This window comes from Lithobates pipiens, unplaced genomic scaffold (genome assembly GCF_037356315.1).
Source record: "Lithobates pipiens isolate NorthernLeopardFrog02 unplaced genomic scaffold, aLitPip1_a1.2 Scaffold_23, whole genome shotgun sequence".
Taxonomy (NCBI): Eukaryota; Metazoa; Chordata; class Amphibia; order Anura; family Ranidae; genus Lithobates; species Lithobates pipiens.
This window is the reverse complement of record NW_027507785.1, coordinates 300,539,171-300,557,577: the sequence shown is the minus strand read 5'-3', so window position 1 is coordinate 300,557,577 and position 18,407 is coordinate 300,539,171. Positions and strand designations below refer to the sequence as shown.

Sequence of the window (18,407 nt, the reverse complement as noted above, 5' to 3'; positions counted from 1 at the left end):
TGGGCGAGAGAATTTAAACCAGGATATTTTTCAAGTATGAGGCAGCTACTTTGGGCCCCATAACAATGACAGGGCCCAGGGCAGCTGCCCCTTTTGCCCTGCCTTAAAAAAACGGCCCTGTATATCCTTCTATGTTAGTTCGTCTTGTCAACCTCACCAATATTTCCACCAAATATATTTTATACCGAAATTTCTCAATTTAATGTTTTGAGATGTTGTATTTCTGCACATCCTGATGGAAGGACATTCAGACGCTTAATTTCACATTTCTAAGCTTTATTGTTCATTGAATGCACTTTCTATGACATTGTCTTCTTACTTGAATAATAATAAAAAAAAAATATTGAAAGTTAAAGGTTCTTTTGTCCTGGCAGCCATGGAAACAGGTGTCATGGGAGTTTGGGAACATAGCATGGAGTTTATGCGGCATTAAGTACCACCTGGTATGATGTTTTTCTGCTGTTTCCCAGACAGAGAGAATTCAGTTTTGAACAAGATATTCAACTTTATTTGCCATTGTTGGGTAGAACAATTTAGCTCGCATTCACTTTCCCAGACTTACATAGGTGCAGTCTTCTCCAGCTGTTGTGCATTATCTATTAAAGCTGAAATATAGGCATAGGAGTGCGCAGGAGGTGTGCCAGGTGTGCCTGGGCACACCCTAATCACTCTATGTGGTGCCGATTTCCCCTACTGCCTGGGTCCCCCCCCCTTGTAGCACCCCCTCTACCGCAGTGCTGCTGGCTTCCCTCCTCTCCTCTTCCCCTGGCTGCTGCGGGGAATGTTTCAGGATGGAGAGTGGGGGGAAGGAGCTAATCAATATGTCACTTACCAGCCCCTTCCTTTTCTAAATGAACACAGCGAACACACTCACTCACTCACTCACTGTGTTCAATTATAACTGAAGCATAGTAAATTGTGTTTACTACGCTTCAGTTTAAGAATGAACAGGAAGCCGCTCAGCACAGAGCACTTCCCATTCATTCACAGTCCAAGGCAGGGAAAGGCATGTGTGTTTGTGCTTTGGGGTGCACACCCTAATGTAATAGGCTGCGCACACCTATGACTATAGGATAGGCAAACATTATCTAAATACATGAGGCCTGTGTATTCTTACTTGAATCCTGGTGTGTTTTGTGTATTTCTTCCAGATCTGTGCAGTAATCCCGTGTTAAAGTGATATTAAAGTAAAAAAATAACAAACATGTCATACTTACCTGCTCTGCAGTGTTTTTGCACAGAGCAGCCTCAATCCTCCTCTTCTTGGGGCACCCGCCGGCGCTCCTGGCACCTCCCCCCTGGCTCCTGCTGCTGTCTTAGCCAATGAGGAGGGAATGTCCCTGGAAAGCCGAGGCTCTTGTGCACATCACTGGAGGAAGATCAGGCTCAGGTAAGTATTAGGGGGGGCTGCTACACAGAGAAGACATAGAATGCATGAAGGTAAAAAAAACCTTCGGCCTTTACAAACACTTTAAACTTTGCCTCTGCACAGGAGCTTCCTGTGATAAAGACCAGTCACAGCTGCTCTCTCTCCTTGTGCAGGATGACTGGTCTTGTCTCCGCCCCCTTCTGTCATTTTCTGCACAGGAGCTTCCTGTGATAAAGACCGGTCACTGCTGCTCTCTCTCCTTGTGCAGGATGACTGGTCTTGTCTCCGCCCCCTTCTATCATTTTCTGCAGGCAGGCTGTAGTAGGTGGAGCTTGCCAGGCCCCTCCCACAGCTCTGCTCTCTGTTCGAGTTTTGTGCAGCACAGTGATAGTGTCACTGCTACTTTTGCTAGCTACTTTTGCTTGATGCACATAAAGAGGATTTTTTGTGTGACCCTTTTTTTTTAAACCCTGCTATCCTTTACAGCCAAGGAAGCTGCCATCTTAGCTGCTGTTTGATCTGCAGTTACCATGGTGCATCAAACGTGATCAGTTATGACACCAGACATTTAATCACTTGATAGTTCAGTTGAGCGCACAAGCAACTGTGACAGTTATTATTCATGGTATGCAATGATTGTAACTGTTCTGGGAAACCGGTAAATGGATAGGTTCAGTTTCGTCTTAAATTATAAAGAATAGTAAGATTACCTTTTCTCGTTGACTCACAGATTTGCCCACTAGATGGCACTAAGTTCCATAGGAATTTCCTATGATACTTTGCTCCATCTAGTGGCCAAATGTGGTATATTTCATCTCAAAGTAAAGCCATTGACTTTTTTTCTTTTTTCCTACACCTGAAAGGGAAAGGGCATAATGTGCTAGTATGCACAGCATACTAGCTGATTATGAAATACTTACCTTAGAACGAGGTGCCGGTATCTCACCCGATCCACGCCAAGGGAACTGACATTTTCCCTCGGCGTGTCTTCTGGGTATCGTGGCTCCGTCTCTGTGAGTGGGCAGAGCCGCAATGTCATCACTCCCGCGCATGCGCTCGGGAGACTTCTTTCCGGCAAGGTCCGGCGTCTGCTGGGCTTTCAGCCGAGAATCCCCGAAGCGAATGCGCTGCTGAAGTCAGTGGCTCATTGCAAGGGGAATATTTACTAAACCGTACAGGTTTAGTAGATATTCTTTTTACCTACAGGTAGGCATTATTATAGGCTTACCTGTAGGTACAAGTTAACAAATTGACTATACTACCACTTTAACGAAAAACATTATACCAGCACAGGAAATAGCCAACCCTACTGTAGTAATATGACTGAGCGGAAGTGGCTCCATCTTTATATGAGTTCATGAATGGCATTGGACACCCTTTTTTAAACCATTCTGAATGCCAATCAGAGTCCCTGTCACTAAATAAAATGGTTACCTTACAGTCCTGTTTACACGTTGCGTTTGCTTTGCTTTAAAAATGATTCCTCATGTTGCTTTAGTGGTGCTTCAAAGCCTCCATAGAAGTCTACAGCACCTTGCTTACAGCACCTGCAGCTTTTGAGAGGCTTTTATTCAGCTTTAGCTTTGCTTTGGTTTGGAGGTATTGCAGGTATGAGAAATCAACACACGCAGACATCTGCCAAGCTTCAAAAAAGCGTCACGGAAGCTTAGATAGACAATGTCTGCCATTGTTGGATATTGCCTTACCGACATACAGACAATTCCAAATCTGAATGTAAGTGACTGGTTTAGATGAAATTTGTGAATCTCTAGGCACTGTTTAAATGAACCTGTGCTTTGCCCATTGTTGGGCAATAGGGATGAGCTCAGGTGTGTTCGCATGGAACACGTGCAGAGCCCGCCGGGAGGTCGGCGCAGCGCTGCGCTAATCACAGGCAGTGAGACACTGCCCCAATGTGCGGCTGCAGAGATCGAGCAATGTCGCACTGCCTGTGATTAGCGCAGCGCTAATGCACGTGTTCCATGCGCACACGTCCCATGTGGGCTCTGCAAGTGTTCCATGCGAACACGCCTGAGCTCATCCCTATTGGGCAACAGGTTCAGTTAACTGGTTCCTCCCGAAATGCAGCAATGCTCACCTTCCCCTCTCACTTCTGAACCTACAGTATGTGCTACAAGGAAGAGAAACACCCAGTACTTCTGGGTATGGTGGGCATGTAAGCCACTCTCCTGCCCCCACACGAAAGCTCTGGTGCTTAATGATTGGCTGATTAAAAACTCAGTGCTGTCACATGCAATTTAAAGCTCACACAGGGCTTTGCTTTGTTCCCGGGTTCTAAACGAAGCAGTGTAGGAACTAAGGGAAGGTGAGTATGTACAGGTGAAAAAGGCAGCAGTTAAGAAAACTTGTTCCTTTGCCCTGCATGGGTGTGGCAAACATCACTTTTCCCTATTCCGAGCTTATACAGGAGTTAAAACTCTCCTGGCCTCCTTGTGACCGTGCTAGGCCAGTTATCAGGACTAATATGAAGTAACAAACTTAATATTAATTTGCTATTGTCACACAACTGGGGGGGCTCAGGGTGCAGTGCTCTGCGCCCTGAGCCAACCCCTTTTTTAAGCCAATTAGAGCATCAGGCTCTAATCATGTGCTTCAAAAAAAACAAAAAACATTGAAATCCATGCGTCCGGCACCCTGCATGCAGATTAGGGGGTGACCCTGCGTCCCTAATGGAGCAACCACCTCTGTTCGGACCCCTGCTGGAATAACATTTTACTGATTCCTGATTAGTAGTTATCAGTTTAGAGTTAACTGTGAATAATGGCCCTAGTGTTATTGCTCTCACCTCACATGTGTGGGCATTTGCATTCAGGTGTGTAGGGTGGTGACGGGGTGCTTTGAAATCTTTATTTACTTTAGTGTTGTGTTTTTTTTTTACATTTTTATATACCTTGGTTGTTATCACAAGGGGGCTAACAAGCCCACCCATGTGATAGCATGGGCTGGTGACAGGTACTCTTTATAGAGACATTAGGAGTCTGTTAGACCCCTAATATCTCTCCTGCCCTTCTCTGCAGCTAATCAAGAATCGCATTCAGGAAAGGAACGTTTTGACTGCCGGCAGTGGGGAAAACGCAAATTGCGACAAAATCGCAGCAACAAAATTTTAATTTTCCCAGGGCCATGGTCAGGGTAGGCTAGTGCAGTGGTTCTCAACCTCAGTCCTCAAGTACCCCCAACGAGCCATGTTTTCAGGTTTTCCTTTACTCGCACAGCTGCATTAAATCAATATCATATACATGGTATTGAGAAGAGCTATTTTATCTAAGGGAAGTTCCCAAAACATGGCCTGTTGGGGGTACTTGAGGACTGAGGTTGAGAACCACTGGGCTAGTGTACACATAGCCTTAGGTGGAGAGTGATAACTGGAAACTGGTGGCTGCTGGGAGACACCCACTGGTGAACATTGGAACTACAACCATCTGCCCACCCAGACAGTGTAATGACACACTCCCTAGGGGTAGGGGTTTGAAGAACAGGCTGGGCTAATGGGAAATGGGTATCAAGATGAGAGGGTCATTCTGCCCTGAAGAGGACCTTGTTTCTGGGCTGTACTATGGGTACAAACAACAAATAACATACACATATGTGGTATTGCTGCGATTGTCAGGAGCAGGAACATTTATTTTGGGTTGTTCTTTGGTGGTTGGTTATGGTAGTATCAAGAAATATGCAGTTGAATTAAAAAATACATATATATATTTTTTTTTACTATTTTGGGCTAGTTTTGCTTTGATAATAAAAAAAAAAAAACAGGAGATACCCATTATCATTTACCATCAAATGAAAGCCCAATTTGTCCTTAAAATAAACAAGGTATAATCCACCTGGATGCACAAAGTAGTTGTGATGATGTGAACCGTTTTACTAACACATATCAAAATTGCAAAATTGGGCTTAGGCATTTAGATTTGTTTTACTCTTATGCCGCGCACACGCGATCGGAAATTTGGCCAGCAAAAGACCGTTGAGAGCTTTTCGCCCGAAAAATGCGACCGTATGTATGCTCCATCGGAATTTTGCTGGCCGAATTTCCGCCAGCAAAAGATTGAGAGCATGTTCTCAATTTTTCCGACGGAAAACGTTTTGATCGGAAATCCCGATCGTCTGTAGCAATTCCGACGCGCAAAATTCCTACGCATGCTCGGAAACAATTTGACGCATGCTCAGAAGCACTGAACTTCATTTTCTCGGCTCGTCGTATTGTTGTATGTCACCGCTTTCTTGACGGTCGAAAGTTCAGGAAACTTTTGTGCGACCGTGTGTATGCAAGCCAAGTTTAAGCGGAATTCCGTCGGGAAAACCATGATAGTGTGCATGCGGCATAAGGCGCAAAGGGGTTACAGACTACATCATATTCATTTGCATATTTTTTTTCATAAAATATTTATATATACAGTGTATATATATATATATATATATATATATATATATATATATATATATACATTTATATATTAAAATGTTACATAGTATTTCATTGGTAGCACAATTATATAATGTTCTCCATTAATACAAATAAATATAAATAAAATAAAGCTAATGCTCTAATAAATATTTGCAGGCTCTCTGTGGATGCTCCATCACTGTACCCACTCTAGACGGACGAAATATCCCCATGACGATAAACGAAGTCATAAAACCCGGGATGAGAAGGAGGATTATTGGCTATGGACTCCCCTTTCCAAAAAACCCCGATCAACGTGGAGATCTACTGGTTGAGTTTGAAGTGATATTCCCAGACACCATTCCACAGGCATCAAAGGAGGTTCTAAAAAGACATCTACCTGTTTCCTAGAATACTCGCTGATGGGAAGACGGCTTGGCACTGTATTACCGCATAAGAAGACCTACAAATAAACTACAGCTGTGCACCCGGTATTATGTTCTCTGAGGGTGTACGTGCACTTTTACAGTATTAGGAAGGGCAGCGTGTGCGCAGTGTGACAGTTCCTGCAGGGACTTGTTGTACTTGTGTCTGTTTTTGCGCCACAGGCTTGCTAGTGACGGGTGTTTAATATACAAGCTTTTTTTTTTGTTGTTGTTAATTTAGAGCTGTTTTTTTTATTTAGAAGGCTTGTGAATATATATTTTTTGGTGACGCTAAACCCAAAGACTCGTGATGGTGCATGTTGCACTGCACTTTAAAATCAAATCAAAGCTGCAACTTTGAGTAAATCAGTTCAGTTAAAGCTGTGTTTAAAGCCCATCCCCAACCAAAACCCTTTTCTTTTTTTTTTTTTTAAGGTTATGTAAACACTAAAGCCCCGCACACACGATCAGAAATTCTGCCAGCAAAAGTCGGATGTGAGCTTTTGGTCAGAAATTCCGACCGTGTGTATGCTCCATCAGACTTTTGCTGGCAGAATTCCCACCAGCAAAAGATTGAGAGCAGGTTCTCTATTTTTCAGTTGGAATAAGTTCCAATCGGAAATTCCGATCGCCTGCACAAATTCCGACGCGCAAAATTCCTACACATGCTCAGAAACAATTTGACGTATGCTCGGAAGCATTGAACTTCATTTTCCCGGCTCGTCGTAGTGTTGTACGTCACCGCGTTCTTGACGGTCGAATGTTTTGAGAACTTTTGCGTGACCGTGTGTATGCAAGCCAAGCTTGAGCGGAATTCCGTCTGAAAAACCATCCAAGATTTTTCTGACGAAATTTCTGATTGTGTGTATTAGGGGTCTATTAAAAAAAATGCATAACTGTTCATCCAGTTAAACTGCATGTGCAGTTGCTCTGTGTGAATTAACCAGCATTCGCTCATTCGTTTTATATAAGGAGGGAGAATCGCACAATATTCAAAGTAATAGCACATTCAATGGGATTTCAAATAGAGTTGACGCATTTCAGGGGAACAGCCTCCCCTTTCTTCAGGGCTAACATACAAACATAGAAATAAAAACACAGTATGGTACATATTAATGTATAGATATTTTTTCTATTTTATCTCACAACAAATACTGATTGTACACTAATAGTACTTTTTTTTTTAACAGTAAATAAACTTTTTATTTTTTGCTTTCAGTAAACGATTGTTATCTGCCCATCGAATATGATATTACTCTGGATATTGGGCGCTCTTCTCTCCCCATATAAATTTTCTTGTTACTGAAGTGACAGCACAGTTACATAGTTAGTCAGTTTGAATAAAGACACCAGTCCATCCAGTTCAACCTGAGTGAGTGTCTACAATCGTCCCTATCCTTGTATATTGCACAATCACATTGGTCCTTACCCTCAAGGAGTCCACAATCCAAGGCCCCCATTCATATGCTAGGGCCAATTTTGGACAGAAGCCATTTAAACTACCAGCATGTCTTTGGCGTGTGGGAGGAAACCGGAGTACCCAGAGGAAACCCACACAGGCACAGTGAGAACATGCAAACTCCAGGCAGGTAGTGTCGTGGTTGGGATTTGAACCAGTGACCCCTTTTACTGCTAGGTGAGAGTGCTACCCACTACACCACTGTGCCACCAAAAAAATATGGAACGCTTCACGAATTTGCGTGTGATCCTTGTGCAGGGGTCATGCTGATCTTCTCTGTATCGTTCCAATTTTAGTATATGTGCTGCCAAAGCGAGCACCAGTAAGGTAGCCGCCTACACCTCCAAGTGGCGTCAAACACCACAACTTACCCGTGAAACTGCCAAAGACTGATTTTGTACCTCTGTATTACAGTGGAAGAAATACCATAGAAGAAGGAGCCATTCAACACATGACTAGCACGCATCTGTAAGGCTGCCCATAGACATCAGTGTGAGATTTAACCTACAGGCAGGCTTCTTAGTGACACAAATCTTCAGAGAGTTGCAGAATGATCCATATACTTGGAAATCTACTGAACAAGTATATGTCCATAGAGAAGGGAGGGGGGAGAGAAGGCACAGGTTGATATTATGGAGGACAGAAACAATCAGGACAGATTGGAAACCAATAACAATGTTCACTTGTGCTGCGCTATAACAAATAAAAGTGGTACAAATAAAGTAAAAATAAAGATACAGTGGAACCTCGGATTGCGAATAACGCAGTTTACAAACATTTCGCAATACGATTGATCTATACCATCAATGTTAGGCTGTGTTGACCTATATTGTCCCAAAGCAAGGACAAGCCAATAGCCCTATGGCTGATGGCTTCAGTTGCACTTATAGAAAGCACGTTCCTATGTGCTACAACGCTATATTCAAAACTCCAAACGCCTTACCCCCATACAAAACGTTTGGCTTTAAGGGGCCAGGCAAGATCTATTTTCATTGGCTGTTTGTTTTTAGGCTGATTGGCAGTACAGTCTCCAGGAGGTCTGTTAATGGTCCACCTATTAAAGATAACGTTTTTTTTTATTTTATTTTTATTATAACCCTACAATACATTGTTTTCTCATATACCTGGGGAACTTTATTTGTCTCCTCTACCTTGTCAATTTTACTGCATTCCTTAGATACCAGATTGCTCAGCACCACCTACAGGCTGTTAATTGGTACTACAACCAACTACAGTAACTCCGTAAGAGTAGCAATATATTGACATATTCTTTGTTTTAAACTTCAATTCTAATATAATAATATGTAAATGAAGGTTATTCACATGTACTTATTACTGTTTAGACATAGACCATTTTTTATCTTAGATCTTATTGGTGACAACTCTAAAGCTTGAAAGAGAAATTAAACGTGCCTTTTGGTTATACCGCATACACACGGCCGGAATTTCCAATGGAAACAGTCCTATGGGAGCTTTTCATCGGATTTTCGGACCGCGTGTATGCCCATCGGAATTTTTCTGTCGGCATTTCCGATGGTCTTTAGATTGAGAGCTTGTTCTTAATTTTTCTGACGGAAAACCTCTCTATCGGATTTTTCAATCGTGTGTATGCAATTCCCGACACGCAAAATTCCAACGCATGCTCGGAAGCATTAAACTTCCCTTTTATAGTGCCATCGAATGCGTTGTATGTCGCCGTGTTATTGACCGTCGGAAATTGGTGTGACCGTGTGTAGGCAAGACAGTTTGAGCAAAATTCCGTTGGATTTCCGATGGGAAACCATCAGAGCTTTTTCCGACAAGTATTCCGATCACGTGCACGCGGCATTAGAGTTTACAGGGTACAAATTCAGGAAGTTGGCATTAGTGCGTGTGTGTGTGTAGTGATAGGACGTTTGACTGTAAGCTCTTTTGGTGGCAGGGCCTCATATGAATTATTTTATTGCAAAATATGTCAGATCTGTATATATGAATGAAAATGAAAAAAAAAAAATATGGCAGGATTAGATTTACAATGATCTGCCTTTCACATGGGGGCCATAGGTAGATGATTAGGGCTAAGAATTCTGCTGTCTATGTCCCCATTTGGGAGATTTCCCCTCACTTCCCGTTATGTCACTGGAACAGGACGTGAGGAACATAGACAGCAATACCCATAGCTCCCAACTGTCCCTCTTCCCTCCTCATTTGTCCCTCATTTTGGTCTGATATATATATATATATATATAGAGTGGCATATAAAATACACTTTTTATCTTTCAAAAAGTGCTTCCCAGTGTTAAACCTTTCATCCAATTTCTAAATGGCTGCATTTTTACATTTCAAAAGCCAGTATAAAAGAATAGTAGTGGTAACAAAAAAACACTTGTGGGTTTAACTAATCATTTTTTTTTGTATAATTCTCCTTTAAGGGCCATAGCAAAGGGAGCGTGTCCTACATTCTTTTGCTAATAGGTGTCCCTCGTTCCCATCTAAAAAAGTTGGGTGGCATGCAATAACCAGCATGTTAATTAGTAAAGTTAAGCCGCGTACACACGAGCGGACTTTTCAACGTCCAAAGTCCGACGGACTGAGTCCGTCAGACTATTCGATCGTGTGTGGGCTGCAACGGACTTTTGACTCGCCAAAGTCCGAAGGACTTTAGAATATGGAACATGCTTCAAATTTTCCCGACGGAACTCCGCCGGTCCCGGGTCCCTTCGAAAACTCCGCTCGTGTGTGTGCTATTCCGACGGACTAAAACCGACGCTAGGGCAGCTATTGGCTACTGGCTATGAACTTCCGTATTCGAATCCAGTCGTACGTCATCACGTTCGAATCCGTCGGAGTTTAGTGTGATTGTGTGTGGCCAAGTCCGCTCCGCCGAAAAGTCCGTCAGAACTCCGTCGGAACTCCGGCAGAACTCCGACGGAACTCCTTCGGAAGTCTGTCGGACATAAGTCCTCTAGTGTGTACGGGGCTTTAGAAGGTTAGAAAGGTGTCTTCTTTTGTCTGTAGTGACCCTAATGCCGCGTACACACGATCGAATTGTCTGGCGGACTCGGTCCGCCGGACCACAGTATGCCGGACAATTCGATCTTGTGTGGGCTCCAGCGGACTTATTCATCGTAAAGTCCGGCGGACTTAGAAAGTAGTTTTGACTCAAAATTTGTCCGCCGGACTTGGCTTTCAATGGACAATCCGTTCGTCAGTGTGCTAGTCCGGCGGACTAAGAATGACGCATGCTCTGAAGCAAGTACGAGATGGAAGCTATTGGCTACTGGCTATTGAACTTCCTTTTTCTAGTCCCGTCGTACGTGCTGTACGTCATCGCATTAGAAATCGCCGGACTTTCGGAGCGTCCGTGTGTGGCCAAGTCCGTTCGTTATAAAGTCCGGACCAATTCCGCCAGACAATTAGATCGTGTGTACACGGCATAAGACTCCCTTACTTTGTATGACCCAAGTGAAGGGGTATCTCCCCTAGCAGAACACAGGTAGCAATAAAATGTATTCTAACCCTTCTCTCCTCTATCCAAAACTAAAACTAAATTGTCTGCAGAGTTACTCTAACGCAGCCATTCTAAACCAGGGTTCTGTGGAACTTTAGGGTTCCTCCAGAGGTTGCTGGGGGTTTCTTGAGCTGTGTCTGATTGACCTCACATTTGATGGTGCCAGCATAGCTCCAGGGCAAATGTCATTTGGAAAAGCTGTCTGTAAGGATAGCATTCTGGTGAGAGGGTGTGAGAGGGAGGAGTGCTTGGAGAGGTGAGAGTGGAGAGGCTTGTGATGTGAGCGGCTCTCCGGCAGACTCCTACCCCGTGCGTTGGCGTTGCACTAGCCGAAGTAAGCTTGCTGGGTGAAAGCTGGAGGACGTCGGGAAGGGCCGAGGAGCCGAGGAACGACGGAAACTTCCGGAAACGGCCGAGCATTGCCGAATACTGCCGACCACTGCCGAGCCCCGCCGAGCCCCGTCGAGGTACCCGGAAGCAGTGAGAGACGGACGGGTCCCGGGGTGAACGAGCAGGAAGACAGAGCTGTATGGTCCCGAACAGCACCCGCGGAGAGGGCGGAGAGAGGCTGGGGAGAGGAGACACATCTTCAGGGAAAGTGCCTGTATGAAACCTGGCACCTGAGACCCTCTAGGGACGGCATCGAGACACGAGGCATGAGGCATGAGGCATGAGGTATGAGAAATAGCTGTGGGGGGTAGAAGAACAGTAAGGTGGAGAGATAAAGGACTGATTACTGTGATTCGAAAAATTTCCCCCCTGTATAAGCTAAGGACTGATGCTGTAATTATCTCTCGAGCATGCCATATACAGGACTATTTATATATGTATTTGAAAACCTTGGTTGCCCCCTCATACAATAGTGGCCTCAGGAACACTAGTGACCCCCTTTTTTTTTGTTTCCCCTCCTCCTCCCCCCCCCCCCCCCTGCAAAGTAAGAGACTGGTGCCTTCTTTTTCTTGGGAGGACGATGGAAAGCTGACTTGACTACACATACTTGGTACACCCAGGGTAGGAGGCCTCCCCCCCCCCTCTTTTTCATCATCCCTACTCCTCGGCTATAAGCTCTAAATATAAGCTTGACCTGCTGATACCGCCTGTTTATACATATAGAGACTCCCAGTAAGATGTCAAGACGGCGAGGAGAGGAGCAGGCAGCACAGGAAAATGGGGGGGCTCAACAGCTTCGCTCCTCTAAGGAAAAGACTGCCCAGGCAGCACAGGCTGCTGCAACTAAGTTAGAACGGTATGCCCGCACCCCAGGTCAGTCCCCGGGGAAGGGGGAACAGCTGACACAGACACTGCAACAGATGCAGTCACTGCAAGTAAAATCTCACCAGGGGGGGGCGGCGGACAGGAAGAGCCAAGGACACACAGGCCCAACTATGGTCGCGGTATCAGGTCAAAAGAGCGCAAGTAGGCGCCAGGGGGTGGCTCAGAGTGAAAGTGATGCTGGCACCGGGAGTAGCCCTATGACTGAGGAGGACCCCACACTAAGGGACGTTCTGCAAGCTGTCAATGTGTGTAAAACCTCGCTGGGAGAACTTTGTGGGCAATTTAAAAACATGCAGGAGGAACTGTCATTGATTAGGCAGGATATACAGAGAACAGGGGAAAGAATGGAAGAATTGGAGACAAGGGTAAGTCAAATGGAAGATGACTTACACCCACTGAGAGAAGAGGTCAAAAACATGCGAAAGCAATTGCATAATCATAACACCGGTATGGATGAAATAGAAAATAGGCTTCGGAGGGATAACATCAGGCTGCTGGGGCTACCCGAGAGATGTGAAGGCTCCGAACAGATAAAGTTCTTAGAATCCTGGTTTAGTGAACTATTTGGAAGAGAGAGTTTTTCATCTTTTTTCTCTATAGAACGGGCCCACCGAGTCCCCTTTAAAGCTCCTCCCCCCGGGGGGCGCCCTAGACCTATGATCCTGAAATTCTTTAATTACAATGACAAGGTGACTCTGATGCGCAAGGCGAGAGAGATGGGCAATATCACATATAATGGAGCAAGGATCTCTCTGTACCCAGATTACTCACTGGAATTGCAGAGGCGAAGAGCCGAATTTTTGGAAGTCAAACGCACTTTACGGACTCATAAGATTACGTATGCACTTTTATATCCTGCACGGTTGAGAATAACAGCGCTTGGTGGTACCCAGTTGTTTGATTCTCCAGCGGAAGTAATCTCATGGCTGGAAGCAAATAAGGGATTATTGTAGAGTGCAAATAAGTTGGGGGGTGGTGGGGGTTTGAGATAATAACGCACGGGGGGGGGAGAGTCGGGGGGGTGGAGGGTTTAATTGGGGTTTGAATCTAGGATGGACAGGGTGAAAGGGGAAGAGGATAATCATTTATTCTTTTTCTTTGATGTTTTCGCTTTCACTTTTATTCACTTCTGTATGAGGGAAAAGTGGTATGAGAATAGGAAGTTGGAGGAGGAGAGGGATAGAAGAGATGAATGTTTAAAGGTCACGTGTAATCCCCTAGGGGAACACCTAGGTAGGTGGAGGATGGGGGGGGGGCGGTTGGGCGGAGGGAGAGGGGGGAGAGGGGGGAGGGGGGGGGGAGAGGGGGGAGAGGGGGGGGGGGGAAAGGATCAAAAAAGTCTGGAAAACCACAACAGTGTTAATGTTGAAGTTAATATAGTTTGCACACAGATATCAATTCAAAAGGGAAATCACGGGATTTATTATAAAAGAGGAAGGAAATTTGTAAGAATCTTCACTTTAAGTGAGAGTAGAATTAGTACAAGGGGAATGAAACACTATAGGGGCTTCTCCCCGATAATTTATGTGTTCGCACTTTGGTTGTTTTTCAATAATTTTGTTAATGTTCTTACACTGAGTGATGCAGGATAAAATACTTAATATAGCCTCTTGGAATGTTAGAGGCCTGGGTAGTCCAGTTAAAAGAGCGGTAGTCCTCTCCATGCTGGAGAGATATGGGATCGGACTAGCCTGCCTGCAGGAGACACATTTAACTAAGATAACAACATCGCAACTTAAAAACAGGAGGTATCAGGCTCAGTACCACTCTACTCACACTTCCTACTCGAGGGGAGTGAGTGTGATGATAGGAGCTGGGGTGAGATTCTCCTGCAGGCAGGCTAGTATTGATGAATTGGGTCGCTACGTTTTTCTGTATTGCACCTTGGAGGATAGATTGTATGTTCTGGCCGGGGTTTATATACCGCCCCCGTTTAAAATGGAGGTGGTGTACAGGCTCACAAATTTTTTGGTAGACAAGGAGGATGTACCAGTCATAATAATGGGAGACTTCAATGAAGTGCTTGATTGTCGGATAGACAGATTCCCAATTAGGTCTCAGGGGGTAGGGATAACGAGACTAAGCCAATTCTTGAAGGAGATTGGATTAATGGATTTGTGGAGGGTGAGGAACGCGAACACTAAGCAATACTCTTGCTGCTCGAGCTCGTACTCAACACTCTCCAGGATAGACTTGGTATTAGGGAATGAAGAAGCACTACAAAATGTGAGGAAGATCGAGTATATGCCCAGAGGGATATCGGACCACTCGCCTTTGATAATAGCATTGAGTACTGGTAGGAGGGAAGAGAGGATGGGGAGCTGGAGAATTAGTCCATTTTGGCTCGAGTTAATGAAAGATGTAGAAGAAGTTTTAAAGAAATTAAAAGAATTTATAATGTTTAACAAAAAAACAGCCCCAATTGATATAACCTGGGATGCATTAAAAGCATTTGTTAGAGGAATACTGATTCAACAGGTGGTTAAAATCAAACAAAAATCTAGAAGCTGGGAGGAAAGAATCAGGAAAGAAGTAATAGAGGCAGAGGTTAACTATGTTAAGGATCCAACACCTGAGAAACAGGTAATATGGTTAAATAAACAACAAGGGTATAAATCTGTGATTATAAAAAGAGAAGAAAATAAACGCATCTTTCAGAAACAGTGTAGCTTTGGAGATGGAGAGGGGGTAGGGAGAATGTTGGCTCGTCTCGTGAAAGCCAACTCCCCCCCCTCCTCCATCTCAATGATTAAGTCCATGGATGGGACAGTTACCACCAATGGGAAGGAGATAGTTGAGATCTTTAGGGCCTATTATGAGGATTTATATAGAACACGGGATCAAAGGAAGGAAGAAGATATGTTAGCCTTCCTGGAGAAAGCGATGCCCCCAACCCTTACCCAAGAAGAGAGAGAGGATTTAGAGGCCCCTATAACTTTAGGTGAACTACGCCAGGCAGTGGCCGGAATGGCCTCCCAAAAATCCCCAGGACCAGATGGGCTCCCAGTGGAGGTATACAAGAAGTACAGCGAGATCTTACTTCCGGAGTTGCTCAGAACGTTGGAAGGGGCAAAATTGGCGGGGAGATTACCTGCATCTATGATGGAGGCGATTATTATCGTGATTCCTAAAGAAGGGAAGGATCCCCGGGATGTAGCGTCATATAGGCCAATATCGCTTTTATGCTCTGATATCAAAATATTAGCCAAAGTGCTCTCTAATAGACTGAATAAAGTAATTAATAGGCTTATACACCCGGATCAGACGGGATTTATAAAGGGTAGATCAACTAGTATGAACATAAGAAGGGCATTCTTGAATATACAAACCCCAGCGGAGAGAGGAGGTTCAAGGGCCATTTTGTCCTTAGACATGGCTAAGGCTTTTGATAGTTTAGAGTGGAGGTACCTATGGCGCATCCTGGAAGGGTGTGGATTTGGACCCATATTTATAGGGTGGATTAAAATGATGTATGGAGCACCTAGCGCAAAAATAAGGATTAATGGGAATCAGTCCGGAAAACTTGAAATGAGCAGAGGCACGAGACAGGGATGTCCACTCTCCCCGTTGCTCTTTGCGCTGGCGATGGAGCCGCTGGCAATAGCCGCCAGGTCACATCCTGAGATAACTGGGTTTCAAAGGGGGGGGGGTAGAGAGGAGAGGATCGCCCTATATGCGGACGATGTTCTCCTCTTTTTGGGAGATACTGGGCAATCGCTTGAGAAAGTAATCAAAGTGGTAGAAAAGTTTGGAGGCTTTACGGGGTTATTAATAAACTGGGGGAAATCAGAACTGCTCCAGGTTGATGGCCTGAGGGATGTGACCGCATCAGGGATTCCACAAATGGAGGTAGTAGTGGCATTGAAATATCTAGGCATATATTTAACATCAGATGTTAGCCAATATGTGGATAGGAATGTGGGTCCGTTGTTGAGCAAATTTAAGAAGAACTGCGACGCCTGGAGTCGGCTTCCCCTGTCAGCGGCAGGCCGATGCAGTCTAATCAAGATGATATGGCTGCCACAATTGTTATACATACTGCATAACGCACCAGTTTGGATATGTAAGAAGTGGTTTAGAAAAATTGAAACTCTCTTCCGGGAGTTAATTTGGAAAAAGGGAAAGGCGAGAATTCGGCTGCAGGCGTTGCAGTTACCAACAGATAGAGGGGGAGCGGCGGTGCCCAGCCCTAGGAACTACTACCTAGCAGCACAGCTACAACACATGGTGGATAGCGATCAGAAAGAGGTGGGTAATTTAAATAGGGGGGGGAGGTTGATAGAAACCCCGCATGAAACCCTGACTGATGCTTTAGAGGCGAATTCCTTTAAGTATAAGGTCCCTACAATAGTAATGATGCGGAAAATATGGATAACGGTAAAAAAACGGACAGGATGCAGGGAATGGTCAGAATACACGCCCCTATGGGATAATAAGAACTTGCAGGAGGTATTGTCAGTAGGAAAAATTAATGTATGGGAGAGGAAAGGGATAACAAGACTGGGTCAACTATATGAGGATGGAACTCTGAAGTCATTTATGGACTTAAAAGAGGAATATAGCATACCCCAACAGACATTTTTCCGATATTTACAAATCAGGCATGCCCTGGAAGCACAATTTGGCTCCCAGACACCTGTACTGGACAGGACATCACTAGCACAGAAGATAAACTCGATGGATAAGTCCAGGGGGTTTATCTCGACCATGTATGAATCATTATGTAAAAATCCTAATGGGGAAACCGACCTGGTTAAACAAAAGGAGAAATGGGAGGAAGACATAGGTGTAATGTCTGATGAACAGTGGAAGAGAGTATTGGAGCTTGGGCCACTAACCTCAATTTCCCCATCACAAAAAATATCGCATTTAATGTTGATACACCGAGCCTATTTTACCCCCAAAAAGCTGTTTAGGTTCGGTAAGAGGACAGATGCTAATTGTCCTAGATGTGGTGGCTTTGGAGACCTCATACACATGGTGTGGAGGTGTCCAAAGCTATTCCGGTACTGGGAGGAAATAGTTGAAACTATAAACAGAATATTTGGGACAAAGCTGGACCTAGATCCAGGTACATGTATACTGGGTTATAGGAGAAACCGGGGGGAAGGGTGGAATATAACAACTGTAGTTACACGATGTTTGTTTCAAGCGCGGAAGTTGATAGCGCAAAGGTGGCAGGCGACGGAAGCACCCCTATTGAGTGATTGGACCCAAGTTATCAATGAGTTGGTGTGGAAGGAAAGAACGGTATATATACGTAGGGGAAACCTCAAAGGGTTTGAGAAAATATGGGCCCCTTGGTGGAAGGGAATGGAGCACCCAATGGATTAATACTACTGCACGAGGATAGGAGTAGAAAGAGGTTAATACCTATTAATAGCTGAGTCCCGAAATAGTGACAGTTATGGAGACTGTGTGATGTTTAACTGGTACAGAGGTGGGATAGGGGGGAGGGGGAAGGAAGGGAGGGTTAGGGAGATAAGAAATTGGACATGTTAGATAGCAAACCTTATTGTATTATGTTTTTTTACTTGTGTTTTTATGAAGTGTACGGTTGTTTAAAATACATCTGGATATTGTTATGATAAATTGAAATAATAAATAAAGAGAAATTAATTTAAAAAAGGATAGCATTCTGATCACCACTGTAAGGGTTACATGCTTCCTACTGACTACCAATGTAGGGGGCATTTTACACTTCTGGGACTGTTAAAAGAGAAGTATGGGTTTCTGTTTTTGTTTTTTTCAGAATCATACTTACCTAGGTGGATGCTGCGTCTGTCCCCTGGCACCTCTACACTGAGAACCGAGCAATCAAACACCACCGATCACTTGGTTTTCAGAGCTCCGTGAGCAGAGAGCTTTAGACTGTCAGTCACAGCTCTCTGCTCTGCTCGCTGGGCTGTGGAGGGGGCGGAGCGGCCGGCTCAGGCTCTCATCAGCTCGCTGAGAGCCTGAGCCGGGTGTCAGTCCAGGGA

The 18,407-nt window shown here is 44.6% G+C and overlaps 1 protein-coding gene and 1 non-coding gene across 2 annotated transcripts in view; one reads left to right on the top strand and one right to left on the bottom strand.

Moving 5' to 3' along the window:
• DNAJB4 (DnaJ heat shock protein family (Hsp40) member B4) overlaps nucleotides 1-11,366 on the top strand; it is a 40,962-nt gene extending 29,596 nt beyond the window's left edge. Inside the window, exon 3 of the mRNA XM_077450403.1 lies at nucleotides 5,955-11,366. Coding sequence (XP_077306529.1) covers nucleotides 5,955-6,188 — 234 coding nt within the window. The 3' untranslated portion in view covers nucleotides 6,189-11,366. The remainder of the gene's footprint in view (nucleotides 1-5,954) is intronic.
• LOC143928599 (U6 spliceosomal RNA) lies at nucleotides 7,875-7,981 on the bottom strand. Its single transcript, XR_013262441.1, has one exon. It is a non-coding gene; the product is annotated as a U6 spliceosomal RNA (small nuclear RNA).
• Nucleotides 11,367-18,407: the final 7,041 nt, after the last annotated feature.